Source organism: Salvelinus alpinus, chromosome 5 (assembly GCF_045679555.1).
Source record: "Salvelinus alpinus chromosome 5, SLU_Salpinus.1, whole genome shotgun sequence".
In the NCBI taxonomy this organism is placed as follows: Eukaryota; Metazoa; Chordata; class Actinopteri; order Salmoniformes; family Salmonidae; genus Salvelinus; species Salvelinus alpinus.
In genome coordinates this window covers 18182602-18207177 of record NC_092090.1, presented here as the reverse complement: position 1 = coordinate 18207177, position 24576 = coordinate 18182602, and the positions used below count along the sequence as shown (strand labels likewise).

The window sequence follows — 24576 nt, the reverse complement described above, 5'->3', positions numbered from 1 at the left end:
GTCGCAGGTGAAACAGCCGTTCACCCGCCGCTCGGCCCTCTGGTGGGTGGTCGAACATGGACCGGAACCGGCGGGTGAACTCGGGGTAGTGATCCCTCGCCGAGTCTGGGCCATTCCACACTGCGTTGGCCCACTCCAGGGCTCGACCCGTCAGACAGGAGACGAGGACGCTCACACTCTCCTCCCCCGAGGGAGTCGGACGAACGGTAGCCAGGTACAGCTCCAGCTGTAGTAGGAACCCCTGGCACCCAGCCGCCGTTCCATCGTACTCCCTGGGGAGTGCCAGACGCAGGGCACCGGATCCGGATGCCGGAGGATGGGTACGTGGTGCTGGCGAAAGCAGAGCTGGGGGTGAGGTAGGGAGGCCACTCCTCTCCCATCGGTCCATCCTCTCCATCATCTGGTCCATTGCCGACCCGATCCAGTGGAGAATGGCCGTATGATGGAGTACTCACTCCTCCATCGATGTGAGAGGAGGTGCAGCTGCTCCTGCTGACTCCATTTAAAGGTGCGGGATTCTGTCAGAGTCCTTTAAAAACAGTGGGTTGGAGTCAGGCGCAGAGAGCAGAGGGTTCGAATAAATGTATATTTTTTTATCGGAAAAAACTGTCACGCCAAAAACACAAGGCGCATCAACTGACCGGCCCATACACAGGACCCAAAATGTCCGGAAAAATAAAATACAATTTAACATCCACAAACTAACAGAATAACAATCCCGCACAAACCTAGGCGGGGCTAACAGGCTTAAATATACAACAATCAAGAAACACAATAAGGAACAGGTGCAACTAATAAGACCAAACGAACAGAAAAGGAAAAAGGGATCGGTGGCGGCTAGTAGACCGGCGACGACGACCGCCGAGCACCGCCCGAACAGGCAGGGGAGCCACCTTCGGTGGGAGTCGTGACAACTTGGGTACACTGCAGCATCCACCAAGAGGCTCATGCTGCCAAAGGAATGCCTGACAGCTTGAAAGACGTTTTGGACACTACAGTGAAAATGGTTAACTTTGTTAAAGGAAGGCCCCTGAACTCTCGTGTATTTTCTGCACTATGTAATGATATGCGCAGCGACCATGTAACGCTTTTACAACATACAGTGTGCGCTGGTTATCAAGGGGCAAAGTATTGACACGTTTTTTTGAGCTGAGAGACGAGCTTAAAGTTTCTCACACAACTGGCCTATCTGGGTGATGTTTTCTCACCTGAATGATCTGAATCTAGGATTACAGGGACTCTCCGTAACTATATTCAATGTGAGGGACAAAAATGAGGCTATAATTAAGCTCTTCTCTCTCTGCATTAACAAGGACAACACACAGGTCTTTCCATCATTGTATGATTTGTTGTGTGCAAATTAACTCAAGCTTACAGACAATGTCAAATGTGATATAGCGAAGCACCTGAGTGAGTTGGATGCAAAATTACACAGGTACTTTCCCGAAACAGATGACACAAACAACTGGATTCATTATCCCTTTCATGCCCTGCCTGAAAGGGAGGAAGAGAGCCTCATCGAAATTGCAACAAGCGGTTCTGTGAAAATTGTATTTAATCAGAGGCTAGTGGCAGATTTCTGGATTGGGCTTTGCTCAGAGTATCCTGCCTTGGCAAATTGCGCTGTTAAGACACTGATGCCCTTTGCAACCACGTACCTATGTGAGAGTGGATTCTCGGCCCTCACTAGCACAAAAACTAAATACAGGCACAAATGATTTTAGACAGACTCTCCAATACAACCCAACATTGCAGAGTTATGTGCATCCTTTCAAGCACCCCCTTCTAATTAACCTGTGGTGAGTTATTGACAATTTTCAATGAACAAATAAAGTTTTACATGTACAATGACTAAATAAAGAGCAAAATGATTGATTATTATTATTATTTGTGCCCTGGTCCTATAAGAGCTCTTTGCCACTTCCCATGAGCCAGAATCATTCTTATGTTTAATAAATGTATCGTATGTGTGTGTGGCAGGCTTACAATGATGGAATAAAACAACATTTGAGAGTGCGCTGACCCTGGTGCTAGCTGGAGGTTGAATGTTTGAAGGGGTACGGGACTATAAAAAGTTTGGGAACCACTGCTGTAGAGGGAGTCCTTTACTCACCTTGAGCCAGGTTGCAGAGAACGATACATTCCCAGATACACATTCCTCATTTTCATGAAACCATTTGATGTCTATGATGTATGACGTGCCTTACTGAAGATTGATGTAAAGAAAATCAACTGGGGCTGATTCACTAGATCCTTTTTTGATGCAGCTTTCTGTCCCACTTATTTCACAATCATGAACCTATATTTTTTACTTCACAATTTTGTCTGGGGTTATCCCTAAGATCTGTAAAATGGCAGAGATCTTTCTGACTTGGAAAAATATTTGTATTCTTTTATTTAATCTTTATTTAACCAGGTAGGCCAGTTGAGAACAAGTTCTCATTTACAACTGCGACCTGGCCAAGATAAAGCAAAGCAGTGCGAAAAAAACAACAACACAGAGTTACACATAAACAAACGTACAGTCAATAACACAATAAAAAAATATATATACAGTGTGTGCAAATGGAGTAAGGAGGTAAGGCAATAAATAGGCCATAGTAGAGAAGTAATTACAATTTAGCAATTTAACACTGGAGTGATAGATGTGCAGATGATGATGTGCATGTAGAAGTACTGGTGTGCAAAAGAGCAGAAAAGTAAATAAAAACAAAACGGGGATGAGGTAGGTAGTTGGATGGGCTATTTACAGATGGGCTGTGACCAGCTGCAGTGATTGGTAAAATGCTCAGATAGCTGATGCTTAAAGTTAGTGAGGGAGATATAAGTCTCCAACTTCAGCGATTTTTGCAATTCATTTCAGTCATTGGCAGCAGAGAACTTGAAGGAAAGGCGGCCAAAGTAGGTGTTGGCTTTGGGAATGACCAGTGAGATATACCTGCTGGAGCACGTGCTACGGGTGCGTGCTGTTATGGTGACCAGTGAGCTGAGATAAGGTGGGGCTTTACCTAGCAGAGGCTTGTAGATGACCTGGAGCCAGTGGGTTTAGCGACGAGTATGAAGCGAGGGCCAGCCAACGAGAGCATACAGGTCGCAGTGGTGGGTAGTATATGGGGCTTTGGTGACAAAACAGATGGCACTGTGATAGACTGCATCCAATTTGTTGAGTAGAGTGTTGGAAGCTATTTTGTAAATGACATCGTCGAAGTCGAGGATCGGTAGGATGGTCAGTTTTACGAGGGTATGTTTGGCAGCATGAGTGAAGGATGCTTTCTTGCGAAATAGGAAGCCGATTCTAGATTTAATTTTGGATTGGAGATGTTTAATGTGAGTCTGGAAGGAGAGCTTACAGTCTAACCAGACACCTAGGTATTTGTAGTTGTCCACGTATTCTAAGTCAGAACCGTCCAGAGTAGTGATGCTGGATGGGCGGGCAGGTGCGGGCAGCGATCGGTTGAAGAGCATGCATTTAGTTTTACTTGCATTTAAAACTTCTTAAGGACAGGTGGTGCTATTTTCACTTTTGGGGAAAATCGTATGATATTTAAACGGCCTCGTACTCAATTCTTGCTTGTACAATATGCATATTATTATTACTATTGGATAGAAAACAGTCTCTAGTTTCTAAAAACGTTTGAATTATTTCTCTAAGTGAAACAGAACTCTTTTTACAGACCATTTCCTAACCGGAAGTGAGATTTCCAAAAGCAAAGTCTCTCTTCAAGAGCTTGTCTATAAAAGGGCATGTCACTTATGACTGTAGAAACACGTCATACGCCTTCCCCTGGGTGTCATGCGGAAGTGAGAGCAGAAATGACTTGATTATCTCGTCCTGGGATTGAACACAACCTCTTGGACTGAGACGTGCGCACTTTATTTTTTTTCCTGGGCTCGAAGTTGGACCTGTACTCGGCTCATGGAAGAACCTTGTTAAAGGTGAATATGATCTCTGGCTTCGATTTTATTTGATACATGTCAGAATATCATCCTAAAGTATGTTTTTTCAATATAGTTTAATTATATTATTGAAATTTATTCTGGACTTTAGACGTGATGCGACGCAAGAATTTTGTCAAGATGGAGAGGTTGGCGCCGCACTGCCAGTGTGCTTGCTAATTCAAGAGGGAAATCGTTCGTTCTGGATCGAAATAAAGACGTTTCTGAACAAAGGACCCCTTGGAGAACATTCTGATGGAAGATCAACAAAGATAAGGACCCAATTTGGGATGCTTTTTCATATATCTGTCGAACTGTGCTATCGCTACCGTTTGACTAGAATCAATGCTGCTGTGTGCTAGCTATTGTAGTAAGCTAATATAACGATATCTTGTGTTTTCGCTGTAAAACACTTCAAAAATCGGAAATATTGGCTCTATTCACAAGATCTTTCTCTTTCATTAGCTATCCACCATATATTGTTCTGAAATGTTTTATGATGTGTAATTAGTAGTTGACGTTGGTGTCTGTATTTTCTCTGGCTACTCCCGTGCGATTTCTGACTGTAGCTGTGATTGTGGCTATGATGGTAGCAGTAATGTAAAACTGATTTATAGCTAAAATATGCACATTTTTCGAACAAAACATAGATTTATTGTGTAACATGTTATAGGACTGTCATCTGAGGGAGTTTTTTCTAGGTTATTTAGGTTGGTTCTAGGTTGGTTCTAGGTTAGTTAGGTTAGCTACTTGCATGCTACCGTTGCTGTGAAAAATGTCTGTCTGTCTTTTGTATTTGGTGGTGAACTAACATAAATATATGTGGTGTTTTCGCTGTAAAACACTTAAAAAATCGGAAATATTGGCTGTATTCACAAGATCTTTGTCTTTCATTAGCTATCCACCATATATTTTTCTGAAATGTTTTATGATGTGTAATTAGGTAGTTGACGTTGGTGTCTGTATTTTCTCTGGCTACTCCCGTGCGATTTCTGACTGTAGCTATGATGGTAGCAGTAATGTAAAACTGATTTATAGCTAAAATGCAAATTTTTTGAACAAAACAGATTTATTGTGTAACATGTTATAGGACTGTCATCTGAGGTAGTTTTTTCTAGGTTATTTAGGTTGGTTCTAGGTTAGATAGGTTGGCTTGTGCATGCTACCTGCATCCTACTTGTGCTGTGAAAAATGTCTGTCTGTCTTTTTTTTATTTGGTGGTGACCTAACATAAATATATGTGGTGTTTTCTCTGTAAAACATTTAAAAAATCGGACATGTTGGCTGGATTCACAAGATGTTTATCTTTCAAATGCTGTATTGGACTTGTTAATGTGTGAAAGTTAAATATTTCAAAAAAAAATGTTTTTGAATTTGCCGCTCTGCCTTTTCAGTGGAATGTGGGAGGAGTTCCGCTAGCGGAACCCCTGTCCTAGACAGGTTAAGAGCAGTTGGAGGCCACGGAAGGAGAGTTGTATGGCATTGAAGCTCATCTGGAGGTTAGTTAACACAGTGTCCAAAGAAGGGCCAGAGGTATACAGAATGGTGTCGTCTGCGTAGAGGTGGATCAAAGAATCACCAGCAGCAAGAGCGACATCATTGATGTATACAGAGAAGAGAGTCGGCCCAAGAATTGAACCTTGTGCATCCCCATAGAGACTGCCAGAGGTCCGGACAACAGGCCCTCCCATTTGAAATACTGAACTCTATCAGAGAAGTAGTTGGTGAATCAGGTGAGGCAATCATTTGAGAAACCAATTCAGTTGAATCTGCCAATAAGAATGTGGTGATTGACAGAGTCGAAAGCCTTGGCCAGGTCAATGAATACAGCTGCACAGTACTGTCTCTTATCGATGGCGGTTATGATATCGTTTAGGACCTTGAGCGTGGCTGAGGTACACCCATGACCAGCTCTGAAACCAGATTGCATAGCGGATTCGAAATGGTCGGTAATCTGTTTGTTAGCTTGGCTTTCGAAGACCTTAGAAAGGCAGGGTAGAATAGATATAGGTCTGTAGTAGTTGGGTCTAGAGTGTCTCCCCCTTTGAAGAGGGGGATGACCGCGGCAGCTTTCCAATCTATGGGAATCTCAGACGATACGAAAGAGAGGTTGAACAGGCTAGTAATAGGGGTAGCAACAATTTCTGCAGATAATTTTAGAAAGAGAGGGTCCAGATTGTCTAGCCCGGCTGATTTGTAGGGGTCCAGATTTTGCAGCTCTTTCAGAACATCAGCTATCTGGATTTGGGTGAAGGAGAAGTGGGGGTTTGGGCGAGTTGCTGTGGGGAACGCAGGGCTGTTGACCGGGGTAGGGGTAGCAAGGTGGAACGCATGGCCAGCCGTAGAAAAATGCTTATTGAAATTCTCAATTACATTGGATTTATCGGTTGTAACAGTGTTTCCTAGCCTCAGTGCAGTGGGCAGCTGGGAGGAGGTGCTCTTATTCTCCATAGACTTTACAGTGTCCCAGAACTTTTTTGAGTTTGTGCTAAAGGATGCAAATTTCTGCTTGAAAAAGCTAGCCTTAGCTTTCCTAACTGCCTGTGTATATTTGTTCCTAACTTCCCTGAAAAGTTGCATATCACGGGGGCTGTTCGATGCTAATGCAGAACGCCACAGGATGTTTTTGTGCTGGTCAAGGGAAGTCAGGTCTGGAGAGAACCAAGGGCTATATCTGTTCCTGATTCTACATTTTTTGAACGGGGCATGCTTATTTAAGATGGTGAGGAAGGCACTTTAAAAAAAAACAGGCATCCTCTACTGACGGGATGAGGTCAATATCCTTTCAGGATACCCGGGCCAGGTCGATTAGAAAGGCCTGCTCGCTGAAGTGTTTTAGGGAGCATTTGACAGTGATGAGGGGGGTCGTTTGACCGCAGAACCATTACGGATGCAGGCAATGAGGCAGTGATCGCTGAGATCTTGATTGAAAACAGCAGAGGTGTATTTGGAGGGCAAGTTGGTTCGGATGATATCTATGAGGGTGCCCGTGTTTACGGATTTGGGGTTGTACCTGGTGGGTTCATTGATAATTTGTGTGAGATTGAGGGCATCAAGCTTAGATTGTAGGATGGCCGGAGTGTTAAGCATGTCACAGTTTAGGTCACCTAGCAGCACGAGCTCTGAAGATAGATGGAGGGCAATCAATTCACATATGGTGTCCAGGGCACAGCTGGGGGCAGAGGGTGGTCTATAGCAAGCGGCAACAGTGAGAGACTTGTTTCTGGAAAGATGGATTTTTAAAAGTAGAAGTTCAAATTTTTGGGGTACAGACCTGGATAATAAGACAGAACTCTGCAGGCTATCTCTGCAGTAGATTGCATCACCGCCCCCTTTGGCAGTTCTATCTTGTCAGAAAATGTTATAGTTAGGGATGGAAATTTCAGAGTTTTTGGTGGACTTCCTAAGCCAGGATTCAGACACGGTTAGGACATCCGGGTTGGCAGAGTGTGCTAAAGCAGTGAATAAAACAAGCTCAGGGAGGAGGCTTCTAATGTTAACATGCATGAAACCAATGCTTTTACGGTTACAGAAGTCAACAAATGAGAGCACCTGGGGAGTAGGATTTTAGCTAGGCACTGCAGGGCCTGCATTAACCTCTACATCACCAGAGGAACAGAGGAGGAGTAGGATGAGGGTACGGCTAAAGGCTATCAGGACTGGTCGTTTAGTGGGTTCAGAACAGAGAGTAAAAGGAGCAGGTTTCTGGGCGTGAGAGAATAGATTCAAGGCATAATGTACAGACAGAGGTATGGTAGGATGTGAATACATTGGAGGTAAACATAGGCATTGAGTAATGATGAGAGAGATATTGTCTCTAGAGACGTTTAAACCAGGTGATGTCACCGCATATGTGGGAGGTGGAACTAAATGGTAGGTTAACTTCTTATGGCTGGGGGCAGTATTGAGTAGATTGGATGAATAAGGTGCCCAGAGGTGCCCAGAGTAAACGGCCTGCTCCTCAGTCCCAGTTGCTAATATATGCATATTATTAGTAAATTTGGATAGAAAACACTCTGAAGTTTCTAAAACTGTTTGAATGATGTCTGTGAGTATAACAGAACTCATATGGCAGGCAATAACCTGAGACAAAATCCAAACAAGAAGTGGGAAATCTGAGGTTGGTCGATTTTCAACTCAGCCCCTATCAAAAACACAGTGGGATATGGGTCAAGTTGCACTTCCTAAGGCTTCCACTAGATGTCAACCGTCTTTAGAAACTTGTTTCAGGCTTCTACTGTGAAGTGGGGCCGGATGAGAGCTCTTTGAGTCAGTGGTCTGGCAGAGAGTCACGCACTGGTCACGCGCATTTCACATGAGAGCGACCTGCGTTCCATTGCTTTTCTACAGACATAGGAATTCTCCGGTTGGAACGTTATTGAAGATTTATGATAAAAACATCCTAAAGATTGAATCTATACTTAGTTTGAAATGTTTCTACGACCTGTAATATAACTTTTTGAACTTTTCGTCTGGACCTGCACGCGCGTTTGGATTTGTGTACTAAACGCCCTAACAAAAGTAGCTATTTGGACATAAATGATGGACATTATCGAACAAATCAAACATTTATTGTGGAACTAGGATTCCTGGGAGTGCATTCTGATGAAAATCATCAAAGGTAAGGTAATATTTATAATGTTATTTCTGTTGACTCCAACATGGCGGATATATTTATTTGTTTTCTGAGCGCCGTTCTCAGATTATTGCATGGTTTGCTTTTTCTGTAAAGCTTTTCTGAAATCTGACACAGCGGTTGCATTAACATCTAACGAGTCACAAACCCGGATCCGGGATCCCCCCATCAAAAAAGCAGACTAGCATAGCCTAGCCTAAAGCTACAGGGATATCATATAATAAAATGTTCATGAAATCACAAGTCCAAGACAACAAATGAAAGATACAGATCTTGTGAATCCAGCCATCATTTCTGATTTTTTAAATGTTTTACAGGGAAGACACAATATGTATTTCTATTAGCTAACCACCATAGCAAAAGACACAACTTTTTTTTCCCACCATTTTTTTCCTGCATAGGTAGCCATCACTAATTCGACCAAATAAAGATATAAATAGTCACTAACCAAGAAACAACTTCATCAGATGACAGTCTGATAACATATTTATTGTATAGCATATGCTTTGTTAGAAAAATTTGCATATTTCAGGTATAAATCACAGTTCTACATTGCAGCTGCAATCTGAAATAGCGCTGAAGCAGCCAGAATAATTACAGAGACCAACGTCAAATACCTAAATACTCATCATAAAACATTTCTGAAAAATACACAGCGTACAGCAAATGAAAGACCAACATCTTGTGAATCCAGCCAATATTTCAGATTTTTTAAGTGTTTTACAGCGAAAACACAATATAGCATTATATTAGCTTACTACATTAGCCAGAAACACAAGCAATTTACCAGCAGCAAAGGTTAGCGATCGTAACAATCCAGCAAAAGATATATAATTTTTGACTAACCTTGATATACTTCATCAGATGACAGTCCTGTAACATCATATTACACAATGCATATAGGTTTTGTTCGAAGATGTGCATATTTAGCGGCACAAATCGTGGTTATACAATGTGATTAGTAGCAACATTTCAGGCAATCTAGCTCCGCCATCTTGGAGAGGCACCTAATCTAATCAATAAATAATCATAAACTTGACTAAAAAATACAGGTTGGACAGCAAATGAAAGATACATTAGTTCTTAATGCAACCGCTGTGTTAGATTTTTAAATTAACGTTACTACGACATACAGGGTGCGTTATAGCGAGACCCCACCGAAATGAATGGAGGAATAATCATTTAAAATTTTTCCACAGAACAACGAATTAACATCATAAATAGTTCTTACTTTTTGATGAGCTTCCATCAGAATTTTGGGCAAGTTGTCCTTTGTCCAAAAGAATCGTTGCTCGGTTGTAGATTGTCGCCTTCAACTTTGGAATTAGCTGTAAACATTAGCCATGTGGCGAAGACGTGCCCAACTCACTATTGCGCAGCACAAAGAAAATTTCGAAAATCGCAATATACTCACATAAACTGAAATAACTCGGTTTAAAATAACTACGTTATGATGTTTCTAACACCTATATCGAATAAAATCAGAGCCGGATATATCTAAGGGCTATAACGGGAGCTTTCTAGAACGTCCTCCAGAGGTCTGCCTTGCGTCATGGCGAACGAAGGAAAGAGAGGACATCACGTTCCGAGCCTATTTATAAGGCCTCAGATCGGCCTAGCAACTCCATTCCAATTCTCACTATTTGCTGACATCCAGGGGAAGGCGTATGCAGTGCATCTCAACCAATAGAAGACAGGCAAATTAATAAACCGACCTCAGAACAGCCTGCATGATTTCAGACTTCTCACTTCCTCACAGGAAAATTGCTCCAACTCGAGTTCTGTTTAACTCACAGATATAATTCAAACGGTTTTAGAAACTAGAGAGTGTTTTCTATCCAATAATAATAATAATATGCATATTGTACGAGCAAGAATTGAGTACGAGGCAGTTTAATTTGGGGACGATATTTTACAAAGTTGAAACAGCACCCCCTATAGTGACAAGAAGTATATCTCTAATTCCATGTGTAACACTTGTATTTTCATCAACATTTATGATGAGTATTTCTGTAAATTGGATGCAAAATCACTGGATGTTTTTGGAACTACTGAACGTAACGCGCCAATGTAAACTCAGATTTTTTTATATAAATATTAACTTTATCAAACAAAACATACATGTATTGTGTAACATGAAGTCCTATGAGTGTTATCTGATGAAGATCATCAAAGGTTAGTGATTAATTTTATCTCTATTTGTGCTTTTTGTGACTCATATCTTTGGCTGGAAAAATGGCTGTGTTTTTCTGTGGCTTGGTGGTGACCTAACATAATCGTTTGTGGTGCTTTCGATGGAAAGCCAATTTGAAATCGGACACTGTGTTGGGATTAACAACAAGATTACCTTTAAAACGGTATAAGATACATGTATGTTTGAGGAATTATAATTATGAGATTTCTGTTGTTTTGAATTTGGCGCCCTGCACTTTCACTGGCTGTTGTCATATCGATCCCGTTAACGGGATTTCAGCCTTAAGAATTAAGGCATATTGAGCAGGGCTAGAGGCTCCACAGTGATATAAGACAATCACTAACCAGGACAGTAATGGACAAGGCATATTGATATTAGGGAGAGGCATGCGTAGCCGGGTGATCATAGGGGTCCAGTGAGTGGTTGGGCTGGCTGGAGACACGGCGATTCAAACAGCTAGCAGGCCGGGGCTAGCAAGTTTGCAAACCGGGGCTAGCAAGCTAGCAGAAGGGCCTTAGAGGGACGTCTCGACGGAGGAAAGTCTGTTTTGGCCTCCGCATGCGGTGACGTCGATAGACCAGTCGTGATGGATTAGTAGGGTTCCGAGTAGCAGAGGGGTCCAAGTCCAATTGGCAAAATAGGTATAGTGGATAATTAACTGGTCCACAGTAATAGGATCTACCTGGACCCTAGTAATACGATCTAACTGGACCCTAGTAATAGGATCTAACTGGAACCTAGAGTTAATCCTGATCAGGTCACATGGTCAGAAAAACCTCCTCCTAGCCCATACCTTCCTTACGGTTGGAGTTTGTGAATATTTAACCTTGAAAGAGTGAAAGTAAATGTTGTTGATGTTGTGCTGTTCACTGTTCATTTCTACTCCATCTATTGATTGATTACATGCTGATTGAATCATAATTGATAAACAGGGTGGCAATTCACCAAGCAGGAGGCATTTTACTTAAGAGAACCCTTTGAGGTATACCTCATCATTCTCTGGTTCGTATCTCACCTGTTTCAAGTTTAGCATAAGAACTAGAGAGAGAATGTCATACTAATAACAAGTGTGTGTCACGCCCTGACCATAGAGAGCCCTCAGGGTTCTCTATGGTGCTTTAGGTCAGGGCGTGACTCGGGGGTTCTATTCGTCATATTTCTATGTTGGTGTGTTAGTGTGGTTCCCAATTGGAGGCAGCTGATGTTCGTTGTCTCTAATTGGGGACCATACTTAAGTTGTCTTTGGTTCCCACCTGTTTGTGGGATATTGTTTTGTGTATGTGCATGTAGCACCACGGATGTCACTGTTTATTGGTTTGTTTAAGAAGTTTCACTTTATTAAAAGATGTGGAACCTAAATAACGCTGCGCCTTGGTCCGTCTTTCCTCACGAACGTGACAGTGTTTTTATTACCTCTCTGTACTACGAAATATGTAGCCTGAGTGACAGTCTGTTTGTGCCATCATTCCAATTCCTTGTCATTAAAGTATTAAAATGATCATCCTCCCTCATCTTAAACGGCACCTACCACCACTGTTTGACACCCACCTTCTTAAATCCCCTGTGTCCGCGGCCCTGGCTCTCTGTAACTTGGACCAGAGACGGAAGAGGAAGCGAAACATCCCACGCCCTCATTTTTTACTGGTTCATATACAGTTAATGAACTAAGCAGACCAGACCCAGCTGCTATCACATTAGTTCCTATTGGAGAGCCACCCCTTAAGCAGACCAGAACTGTAAGACATCTTCATTTATCCACCATCTGTGCTTGGACTCTGGTGGTTGTGGTTCTTCATCAATAAATGCTGCTGCTGACTCAAAAACTCTCACTGTCATTTCTCATGCAGACTTCACTACTCCAAAAGGAGTTTTGGCTCTGTAATCTGACCAGGAAAAACTCTGGGTTCTACAGTGAAGAGCTGTCTGTACCTGCCTCTAAAGAGAATGGCTTGTGGTTTATGGTATTTCCACAACCAGCCCAAACTTCACCCAGCTCTGTTTCGCTTTCAAAAGTTCTCTTATTGACTGCAGCGTATTCTGTAGAAGCATAATCTATAGACCTTAAACTATAGACCCCTCAAAAATAGCCCACTTCAGTCCCACAAATATACCATTATCATGACTACTTTAGCTGTACTAAAAACAAGTGAAAATTAACATTGAGGTTTCAACAGTCTGAGATGTTACTTTTCAAATGGTAGTCTACCATTTTATTTTATTTCAACAAAATAATGTTAAAAAAATACATTAAATATCATAACAAGATGTCAGCTCATCTAAGCCTACATATCTATAACCTATCTGATCATCTTACAATGCACTGTTTTGAGTCTTAAACAGGCCATTCAATATCAAAGTACATCATACAGTATGCCATGAAAATTACTGGTCATTCATTAGCAACAGGCATGTCAGCAAGACCCACTGAAAACAAGCAAAACAGAACAAATGAATGGTCTGCTATAGCATAAACCCATTGCAATGCAGTATACTGTATCTACACAGAATCACACACAGTCATCATAAGTCTTATCAGGGTCTTCTGCACCCCTCTCAGTGTCAGGTGGTATGTTCTGCTCAGGCTCCACTCTGGCACAGTCTACTGAATTCCCCTCTGGAGGACTCCATTTTCCTATAGACCAAGGTGATGACAAGGCAAGATGGGTAATATGACACAGTGAATGTATTATAATAATATTTCCAGCAAGGCATCTACATGTAAGACCTGCGGTTTCAGTGATACAGTATTGTAAATAATCCTGACTTTTCTCATAAAGTAAAAAGTTATGACGAGAAGGGTCAGCGTCATGACAACCAAGGTGGAAACCACAAACAGGAGGATGTGAGTGATGTCCACGATGACACTGAGCATGTCTGGTAAAACAATGTTAAGAACAATAAAAGGAAAAACTAAGCCATAGTGTAAAATGTTTTCATGAGGAAAATAGTTCTACATCTCTAAAAGCAACTGGATATCATACAGTACATTAATTATTTGTTAAATAAATAGCTGCAGTTGATCATGTGTTGACCGCGTGAAGAGAGTAAGACCTTTACCACAGACAGGATGTTCATCTTCTCCACAGTGTTCAACCACTTCACCATTTCCTGAGAGTGAGAGGACTAGAACAGTTTGAGTCTATCTAGTCATCTCAATGTATAAACCTTCAGTGGGACACTTCAGCAACAGAAAGTTAACATACGTACTGGTTACATTAAGCTCCAGAGGCCGGCTGATTCTGGTGTTTGGATCACAGTAGTCAGGTAGTATCCTGAGTCAGACAGGTGATGTTGTGGAGGGTCATGTAGGACACACTAGTCCCTGGCATTGTATGCTAGCACAGACTGGAATATGTTCTGGGATTCATCCAATGGCATTGAGGAGTACACCACCTCAATCATCGGCTTCATCAATAAGTGCATCGACGACTTCGTCCCCACAGTGACTGTACGTACATATCCCAACCAGAAGCCATGGATTACAGGCAACATCCGCATCGAGCTAAAGGCTAGAGCTGCCACTTTGAAGGAGCGGGAGACTAATCCGGACGCTTATAAGAAATCCTGCTATGCCCTCAGATGAACCATCAAACAAGCAAAGCGTCAATACAGGATTAAGATTGAATCCTACTACACCGGCTCTGACGCTCGTCGGATGTGGCAGGGCTTGAAAACTATTACGGACTACAAAGGGAATCCCAGACGCAAGCTGCCCAGTGGTGCGAGCCTACCAGATGAGCTAAATGCCTTTTATGCTCGCTTCGAGGCAAGCAACACTGAAGCATGCACGAGAGCACCAGCTGTTCTGGATGACTGTGTGATAATGCTCTCGGTAGCCGATGTGAACAAAACCCTCAACATTCACAAAGCCGTTGGGCCAGACGGAATACCAGGACGTGTACTCAAAGCATGCGCGGACCAACTGTCAAGTGTCTTCACTGACATTTTCAACCTCTCCCTGACCGAGTCTGTAATACCAACATGTTTCAAGCAGACCACCATAGTCCCTGTGCCCAAGGAAGCGAAGGTAACCTGCCTAAATGATTACCGCCCCATGGCACTCACGTCGGTAGCCAATGAAGTGCTTTGAAAGGCTGGTCATGGCTCACATCAACAGCATCCTCCCAGACACCCTAGACCCACTCTAATTCGCATACCGCCTCAACAGATCCACAGTTGATGCAATCTCAATCACACTCCACACTGCCCTTTCTCACTTGGACAAATGGAACACCTATGTGAGAATGCTGTTCATTGACTACAGCTCAGCGTTCAACACCATAGTGCCCACGAAGCTCATCACTAAGCTAAGGACTCTGGGACTAAACACCTCCCTCTGCAACTGGATCCTGGACTTCCTGACGGGCTACCCCCAGGTGGTATGAGTAGGCAACAACACGTCTGCCACGCTGATCCTTAACACTGGGGCCACTTAGGGGTGTGTACTTTGTCCCATCCTGTATTCCCTGTTCACCCACGACTGCGTGGCCAAACACGACTCAAACACAATCATTAAGTTTGCTGACGACACAACACTGGTAGGCCTGATCACCGACAACGATGAGACGGCCTATGGGGAGGAGGTCAGAGAACTGGCAGTGTGGTGCCAGGACAACAACCTCTCCCTCAATGTGAGCAAGACAAAGGAGCGCATCGTGGACTACAGGAAAAGGTGGGCCGAACAGGCCCCCATTAACATCGACGGGGCTGTAGTGGAGCGGGTTGAGAGTTTCAAGTTCCTTGGTGTCCACATCACCAACGAACTAACATGGTCCAAACATACAAGACAGTCGTGAAGAGGGCACAACAGGAGACTGAAAAGATTTGGCATGTGTCCCCAGATCCTCAAAAGGTTCTACAGCTGCACCATCGAAGGCATCCTGACCAGTTGCATCACCACCTGGTATGGCAACTGCTCAGCAGCTGACCGTAAGGCGCTACAGAGGGGAGTGCGAACGGCCCAGTACATCACTGGGGCCATGGCTGGCAACTTTCAGTAAAAACCCCACAGTGTAATCGTACATATAGCACATCAAACGGCCTGTAACTAACGGGTTCCTACCCTCCTGTATGTCCTCAGCTCCAGCAGGCATCTAACAACTCTGCACTATATGTAGTTCAATTTAGACTTCTCAAACTTTTGCTGATGATTCTTACTTCTTGAGAGACAAATATGCTCATAAAAGTAATCTGGTATGAGTAAATCAACACAAAAAATGCAAATATAATTTAGAATTACTGCTTTTTCATGAATTGAAATGATACAGTATTGAAGCCCATTGAAAAGCCCATGACATGACCCAGGAAGAACATGACATTACCCAGGAAGTATGATGTAGGATGACGTCACTTGCACAGGGTATATCCCTGCCAGGTTTTTAAGAGATGGTGCTGAAATTATTGTCCCCATTTCACGGTCGTCATCAGTTACCACAAGTCGTAATTATGGCTAAACCCTGCCTATTTCTCTTCTTAAAATCAGATTTTAAACCTACCCCTAATAATATTTTTTATGAACTACAGTTTGGTTTCAGAAAGTCAGACTCCATTGACACCTCTTGTTAAAAAAAAAAAAAATTTTCAAAACTAGCATATAATAAAGTTGCATAAAATAACAAACCAAAAGTATTAGTAACTCTTGAGACGTTAAAGCTAGAGATGGCAAAGCAACTTTCACAAGTTTAGGCTATTCTATTCCTATTACGTCAACCATAACTACTTAAAGACAAGCTAACAAGTACACCCATTTTCTATTGGAAATGTACTTTTCTAGTTACACTCATTAGGAACATCTTTCTAATGTGACTTGCACGCCTGATGTGGCCTGAAAACCAGGAGTTTGTACAATCTGTGTCTTGTACAATGTGTCTCCACTCATTTCGCTGGCCTAGGACTGCATTCAAGACTAGGTCCTGTCATATGCGTCATTGTATGGTATTAAAATATTCTGCTAATGTCTCCAGTCAGGTAAAGATTTGCATTTTTAAAAGGAAAAAAATGTGCCTACGCAAATGCGATGATAAAGCACATGGTGTTAGCAAACTAATAGCCTTTCTCGTAGGACTATTTTGTTTCGATCAAAACATAGACCTACAGTATATCCTGCTGTGTGGCGCTCTTGAGTGTTGGCCGCATGAGAAAAGAAAGCTTAACCCCAAAAAATACTGAGGAGGTGTTTTTGGTGTAGGCTAACATATTATAGGCCGAATGCTACAGTAAATAAGCCCTACTATTATATTCGGTTCTGTTATGTAAAATACGAATGAATCATTATGTGAACATGCGAGACAATGATTCAGCTTTGATCTAACTTCACTAAAAGAGCACCATTGTGAGAAGTGATAATCTTATATTTGTAATAATAATAATAAGTGATGAGTAGGACTATTAGGCATAGGAAACAGATCTTGATCAGGATTATTTTACGCGATTTATGCGCCCATCGAATCGTAGTGGTTAAAGGACAGCACCATAACCAAGTGGTCACATATCATTATGGGTTCCACCGCGCAAGAGGGCTCCGTGGAGTTTGATAAATATCAAGGTAGACATGCGGTTAATTTGGATCCTAGATCTCATTGGTATTTGGCTGGCTGCTGCAGCCTGGTCTCAAATCATTTCAGAGTATTCTGTATGTAAATCCAAGACATGCCAGTTAATGATAGGTTTCGTATGGTATGCATACATTTTTGGGATGTCCAACAGCCATTTCGTATGATATGTTACGAATTACAATTCATATTATATGTTACAAATTTGCAAAAAATACAATATGTTACGAATTTGCAAAACGTATGATATGTTACACATTCTAACTAGGTGGTTAGCTAGCTGGCTAATGTTAGCTAGGCTAGGGGTTAGGGGTTAGGGTTAAGTTTATGAGTTAGGTTAAAGGGTTAAGGTTCGGGGAAGGGTGAAGGTTAGGGGAAGGGTTAGCTAACATGCTAAGTAGTTGCAAAGTGGCTACAAAATAGTAATTAATTGAAAAGTTGCTGATTAGCTAGAATGCTAAAGTTGTCCGTGATGAGATTCAAACTCGCAAGCTTTGAGTTGCTAGACATTATCGTTATACATCCACCCATCCACCCTAACCAACCACTCCATTTACATTTTTGCCTTATGTAACCATCTGTCTTGTGCAACCATATCAATCATAACATAACATACTATTTTGAGTGTCCCGGATTAATTTACTATGTTACGTGTAGTCTATGAGACCAGGTGGATCAGTTTGTCTGCATACACAATAGAGGTGGTAGTCTATGTTTCTGTAAACTATAAGCCACACAAGGCCACACAAGGCCCAAGGCCTGTCACACAATTATATCCAGCCTGCGCAATGATTTGGGTTGTCAATTCATTGTGACCCGCTTCCATACCACCCGTGATGGGCTGCACTACAAGTCACAGCAAGCACGCCCAAAGTGCTGCATGCCAAATGTTTTTAAAGCTTGACAATGAATAACCAAAAAACAAAAAACCTGCAACAAAACAGCATGCAAAGAAAAACATGTAGGCCTATTACAGCACCATTTGAGCAGTAGCCTAGGCTGGCTACTCAACTAGACCTACAAGAGGTTTTGAGTGCACCATACAGTAATGCTGAATTCAACCGCACTGGTGATCCATGTGATAATAATACATGTTTTACATTTAAATGTTACAACAACCAAGCTACGTTTTTGTTATTTGGAGTTATTAAAAAAGTTTTGATGAGGGTCGCAGCATGTTATGCACATCTGCAGGCATAGTAGCAAAACAACCGCTGTTAGAGTTTTCTGTCTTTGTTCTTGTTATTTCTAGTTTGGCCCATTCAAAGTGGTCAAGCCTCCGAACGACAGGCCTCTGCACACACCCCTACATTTATTCATCATTCACGCCACCCGCCAGAGAGAGAAGACACTATGGCAGTACTATGTCCCTGCTCTGTAAAAGATCAGCTCTGAAAAAGATCTGATGTGAAAAGATCTGATGTGATGGGTCAAAAGATCAATTAGTGGATAAAAAATCTGAATTTGGCTGCCAAGAGCTCCATGGTCATTGATAGTCCATTGTAGGTGAAAAACAGCATATATACGGCTCTGGTCTGTCCTAGGAGTGAATGTAAATAGCTGGCACGTTCTCTGCTATCTACCTTGTTTCTATCATTATTTTGGGTAGAGGGATTTGTTTCTTTTTCAAGCGTTTAGGGAAAATATGTCAAAATATACAGTATTTTGCTTTAGGGAGGGTCAATTTTATTTCAGTCCCTAACCACTCATCACAACCTACTCCCCTGTGTATTCAATGTTGATGTTTTCTTCCCTTTCAGCTGTAGTTCCATCCAAGAATCAAATGGACAGCCTAGACAGCCCAGATTTCATTAGAGATCTGCTGCCTGCTGCAGAGAAGACAGCCCTGCTGTACAACATCTCCTACCTGTGCCTGGCCAAATTCCCCTCTCTGGAGAGAATCATCAGAGCCAATGCTGTTGAGGCCCAAATGCTGTTCTCCTCCTCTGAGGCTCTGCTGCTGCTGGTATTTCAATCTTACTGTTTCTATCCTTGTAAACTATTAATTTATCATTCGATTTCCTATTTTAGACGATACTGGGGTGTTTCTAGCCTCGTAAACTCTGTTAATTTATCATTAGATGACCTATCTTACACTATACTGGTAGACTAAGATAATATTTTACAGCAGTTTAGTTATGCTAATGGAGGAAGGTAGGACATCATTGACTATGTGACATGTTCTTATCAACAGTGTGTTAGCACCAGTGACAACATGGTCAAGACATTATTCCCTATGCTGAAGGCTGCTGTGAAGAAAGATCAGAAGTTGCCGTCAAATTCCTGGCGAAGGCCAATCAGTGGATCCAAGATATCATCAATGAAGTTGATAACATAGTAAAAGAGTAAGCCAATATAAATGTTACAGAATGCATTCTGTTCAGCCCTGAGTGGGGATTAAACTAGCAGCATCAACAAAAGCAACTCAAACCCAATGATCTTAGTGAGCAGAGCAATTTTACATTCACTACACACACCTTAAATATTAAACATAAACATGCAGATCATACCACATAGCAGTGTTGACAATGAAATATGTCAAAGATTTGATAATGTTCTCTCACTACTTTATTTAGCTATAAGAAACTCCACATTGGGGTGGCGACCGCTACCAGCGATGTTCTTTCCACCAAAGAAGAAACAGAGGACAAGAAGAGAAAGCTGACCAATGAAGAGGAGATCCTGCAGAATAGTGTAAAGGACTACAATGAGAAGCTAGGAGGGGTCCAGTCAGATCTGGATGAGGTCAATACAAATATCATCAATGTTGATACAGAGTTGCGTGAGTTGGTTGAGAGCATTGCCAGTAGAAACAAGACGTTTGGCATAGAGGCTGCCGTGGTTCACTTCCTAGGAATCATCATCGATGCTATGCAGAGGGTAATCAATGACCCTGGAGATAGTGCCGCCATTGAGTTGACCAAGACCAAGATGAATCAGCTTCAGCAGGACAAGACCCGTTTGAGTAAGAAAGAGTGGAGGCCCAAACGGAGCTGATGAAGTTGCAGATGAAGATTAACAAAGCCTCATTTGACCTGGGTAAGGAAGGACATTAAGGACTACACTGTTTTGTACATGGTGGTCGTTCCTTTCCTTCATGACATTACCTCTGCTATTGGGGAACTGAATAAGACAAGAGGTAAATCAAATCAAATTTTATTTGTCACATGCTCCGATAACAGCAGGTATAGACCTTACAGTGAAATGCTTACTTACAAGCCCTTAACCAACAATGCAGTTTTAAGAAAATACCACAAAAAAGTAAGAGATAAGAATAACAAATAATTAAAGAGCAGCAGTAAATAACAACAGCGGGGCTATAGACAGGGGGTACCGGTACAGAGTCAATGTGTCAATGTGCGGGGGCACAGGTGTCGAGGTAATTGAGGTAATTATGTGCTGTACATGTAGGTAGAGTTATTAAAGTGGCTATGCATAGATAATAACAGAGAGTAGCAGCGGTGTGGGGGGCAATGCAAATAGTCTGTGTAGCCATTTGATTAGCTGTTCAGGAGTCTTATGGCTTGGGGGTAGAAGCTGTTTAGAAGCCTCTTAGACCTAGACTTGGCGCTCCGGTACCGCTTGCCGTGGCTGAGCAGAGAAAACAGTCTATGACTGGGGTGGCTGGAGTCTTTGACAATTTTTAGGGCCTTCCTCTGACACCACCTGGTATAGAGGTCCTGGATGGCAGGAAGATTGGCCCCGGTGATGTACTGTGCCGTATGTACTACCCTCTGTAGTGCCTTGCGGTCGGAGAAGGAGCAGTTGCCATACCAGGCAGTGATGCAACCTGTCAGGATGCTCTCGATGGTGCAGCTGTAAAAGCTTTTGAGGATCTGAGGAACCATGTCAAATCTTATCAGTCTCCTGAGGGGGAATAGGTTTTGTTGTGCCCTCTTCACGACTGTCTTGGTGAGCTTGGACCATGTTAGTTTGTTGTTGATGTGGATGCCAAGGAACTTGAAGATCTCAACCTGCTCCACTATAGCCCCGTCGATGAGAATGGCTCGGTCCTCCTTTTCCTGTAGTCCACAATCATCTCCTTTGTCTTGATCACGTTGAGGGAGAGGTTGTCGTCCTTGCACCACATGGTCAGGTCTCTGACCACCTCCCTATAGGCTGTCTCATCGTTGTCGTGATCAGGCCTACCACTGTTGTGTCATCAGCAAATGTAATGATGGTGTTGGAGTCGTGCCTGGCCGTGCAGTCATGAGTGAACAGGGGTACAGGAGGGGACTGAGCACCCCTGAGGCGCCCTGTGTTGTTACCTACCCTTACCACTTGGGGGCGGCCCATCAGGAAGTCCAGGATCCAGTTGCAGAGGAAGGTGTTTAGTTCCAGGGTCCTTAGCTTAACGATGAGCTTTGAAGGCACTATGGTGTTGAACGCCGAGCTGGTGTCAATGAATAGCATTCTCACATAGGTGTTCCTTTTGTCCAGGTGGGAAAGGGCAGTGTGGAGTGCAATAGAGATTGCATCATCTGTGGATCTGTTGGTGCTGTATGCAAATTGGAGTGGGTCTAGGGTTTCTGGAATAATGGTGTTGTGAGCCATGACCAGCCTTTCAAAGCATTTCATGGCCACAGACGTGAGTGCTATGGGTCAGTAGTCATTTAGGTAGGTTACCTTAGTGTTCTTGGGCACAGGGACTATAATGATCTGCTTGAAACATGTTGGTATTACAGACAGACAGGGAGAGGTTGAAAATGTCAGTGAAGACACTTGCCAGTTGGTCAGCGCATGCTCGGAGTACACGTCCTGGTAATGTGTCTGGCCCAGCGGCCTTGTGAATGTTGACCTGTTTAAAGGTCTTACACACATCGGCTACGGAGAGCGTGATCACATAGTTGTCTGGAACAGCTGATGCTCTCATGCATGTTTCAGTGTTACTTGCCTCGAAGCGAGCATAGAAGTTATTTAGCTCGTTTGGTAGGCTTGTGTCACTGGGCAGCTCTCTGCTGTGCTTCCCTTTGTAGTCTGTAATAGTTTGCAGGCCCTGCCACATTAGACGAGCGTCGGAGCCAGTGTAGTACGATTCGATCTTAGTCCTGTATTGATGCTTTGCCTGTTTGATGGTTCGTCGGAGGGCATAGCCGAATTTCTTATAAGTTCCGGGTTAGAATCCCGCTCCTTGAAAGCGGCAGCTCTAACCTTTAGCTCAGTGTGATTGTTGCCTGTAATCCATGGCTTCTGGTTGAGGTGTGTACATACAGTCACTGTGGGGACGACGTCCTTGATGCACTTATTGATAAAGCCAGTGACTGATGTCGTGTACTCCTCAATGCCATCGGAAGAATCGCAGAACATATTCCAGTCTGTGCTAGCAAAACAGTCCTGTTGTTTAGCATCTGCTTCATCTGACCACTTTTTTATAGACTGAGTAACTGGTGCTTCCTGCTTTAATTTGAGCTTGTAAGCAGGAATTAGGAGGATAGAGATATGGTCAGATTTGCCAAATGGAGGGTAAGGGAGAGCTTTGTATGCATCTCTGTGTGGAGTAAAGGTGGTCTAGAATTTTTTTCCCTCTGGTTGCACATTTAACATGCTGATAGAAATTAGGTAAAACTGATTTAAGTTTCCCTGCATTAAAGTCCCCGGCCACTAGGAGAGCCGCCTCTGGATGAGCGTTTTCCTGTTTGCTTATGGCGGAATGCAGCTCATTGAGCGCGGTTTTTGTGCCAGCCTCAGTCTGTGGTGGTATGTAGACAGCTACGAAAAATACAGATGAAAACTCTCTGGATAGATAGTCTGGTCTATAGCTTATCATGAGATACTCTATCTCAGGCAAGCAAAACCTTGAGACTTCCTTAAATATTGTGCACCAGCTATTGTTTACAAATGTGCATAGGCCCCCGCCCCGTGTCTTACCAGAGGCTGCTGTTCTGTCCTACCGATAGTATATAACCCGCCAGCTGTATTTTCTTAATGTCGTCGTTCAGCCACGACTCAGTGAAACATAAGATATTACAGTTTGTAATGTCCCGTTGGTAGGATGTACGTGGTTTCAGTGCGTCCCAGTTATTTTCCAGCGATTGAACGTTAGCTAGCAGAACAGAAGGCAAGGGCAGATTAGCCACTCGTCGCCTGATCCTCAAGGCATTCTGATCTCTTTCCGCGAAACCTAAATTTACTTTTCCAGCTAATCACAGGGATATGGGCCTGGTTGGGTGTCTGTAGTATATGCCTCGCATCCGACTCATTGAAGAACTCCTCGTCCAATTTGAAGTGAGTAATCCCAGTTCTGATGTGCAGAAGCTCTTTTCGGTCATAGATGGCAGCAGCAACTTTATGTACAAAACAAGTTACGAACAACGCGAAAAAACGAACAAAATAGCATGGTTGGTTAAGTGCCGATAAGATGGCAGCCCTACCCTCCGGCGCCATCTTAAGAAGAGGAATGTCAATGCTGTTTGTATTTGTTTTTCCAGGTTCTATTCCTGATCCTGTCCATCTGGCTGAGGTTCAGACCTGCCTGACCCAGATCCAGAAGATTCTGCTGCAACTCAAAAGCTTCTGGGAGAAGATCAGAGTGATGGTGACCAATCTGAAGCAGAAGACCTTCGCTGGGGAAGACATGATTTATACTCTCTCAGATTTTAAGGAGGAGTTCTTGGATTCCTTACAAGTAGCTGAAGAGGTGAATTAATACATTTTCTCTGCTGGCACTCTGCCCGAATATTGTATAATTGTTTGTACTTCATATCATTACTTATGTGAATGATCCTGCTAAAGGGTAATGTAACTCAAAAAAGGCATGCTAAAATCCTTTTCATACAATAATGCTTTAAAACGTCTTAATGTAAAATCTAATCTTCAAAATCACAAGGATAAAGGGTAAATTAGGTCAGCATTTCTCAACCCATTGGTAGAGGGCTTACATGGTGGGCAAGAACAAAAATGTGCACACCCTGGGGGTCTACCAAGAACGGATTGAGAAACTAAAGGAATCCAACGTGGATTGAGACCATAACTAATGTCTCTCCCTGGGTTTACCCCATAGGCTTGGAACACGTTCAGAGGGAGATGCCAGAACGTCATGGTCATGTTTAGTGTCCAGTCGAAGGATGCCTACAACTTCCTGGAGACCAGCCCATCCTCTCTCACCCAGGAAGAGTGGCAGGAAATGTATGATGGTGTGACAGCCAAACTGTACTCCTTCTACCCTGCCCTCAAGGCCAAGCAGGCCATTGAGGACCAGCAGGTTGCAGAGAGTAGCTAATGTTTGCATCCACTGCCACCAGGTTAACATTAAATTCGTT

The 24576-nt window shown here is 42.9% G+C and overlaps 1 protein-coding gene across 1 annotated transcript in view; it reads left to right on the top strand.

Annotated features, from left to right (window-relative positions):
- Positions 1-24576, top strand: part of LOC139575634 (uncharacterized) — a 57208-nt gene extending 32632 nt beyond the window's left edge. The window contains exon 7 of the mRNA XM_071400808.1: positions 24501-24576. Within this exon, the coding sequence (XP_071256909.1) occupies positions 24501-24536 (36 nt within the window). The 3' untranslated portion in view covers positions 24537-24576. The remainder of the gene's footprint in view (positions 1-24500) is intronic.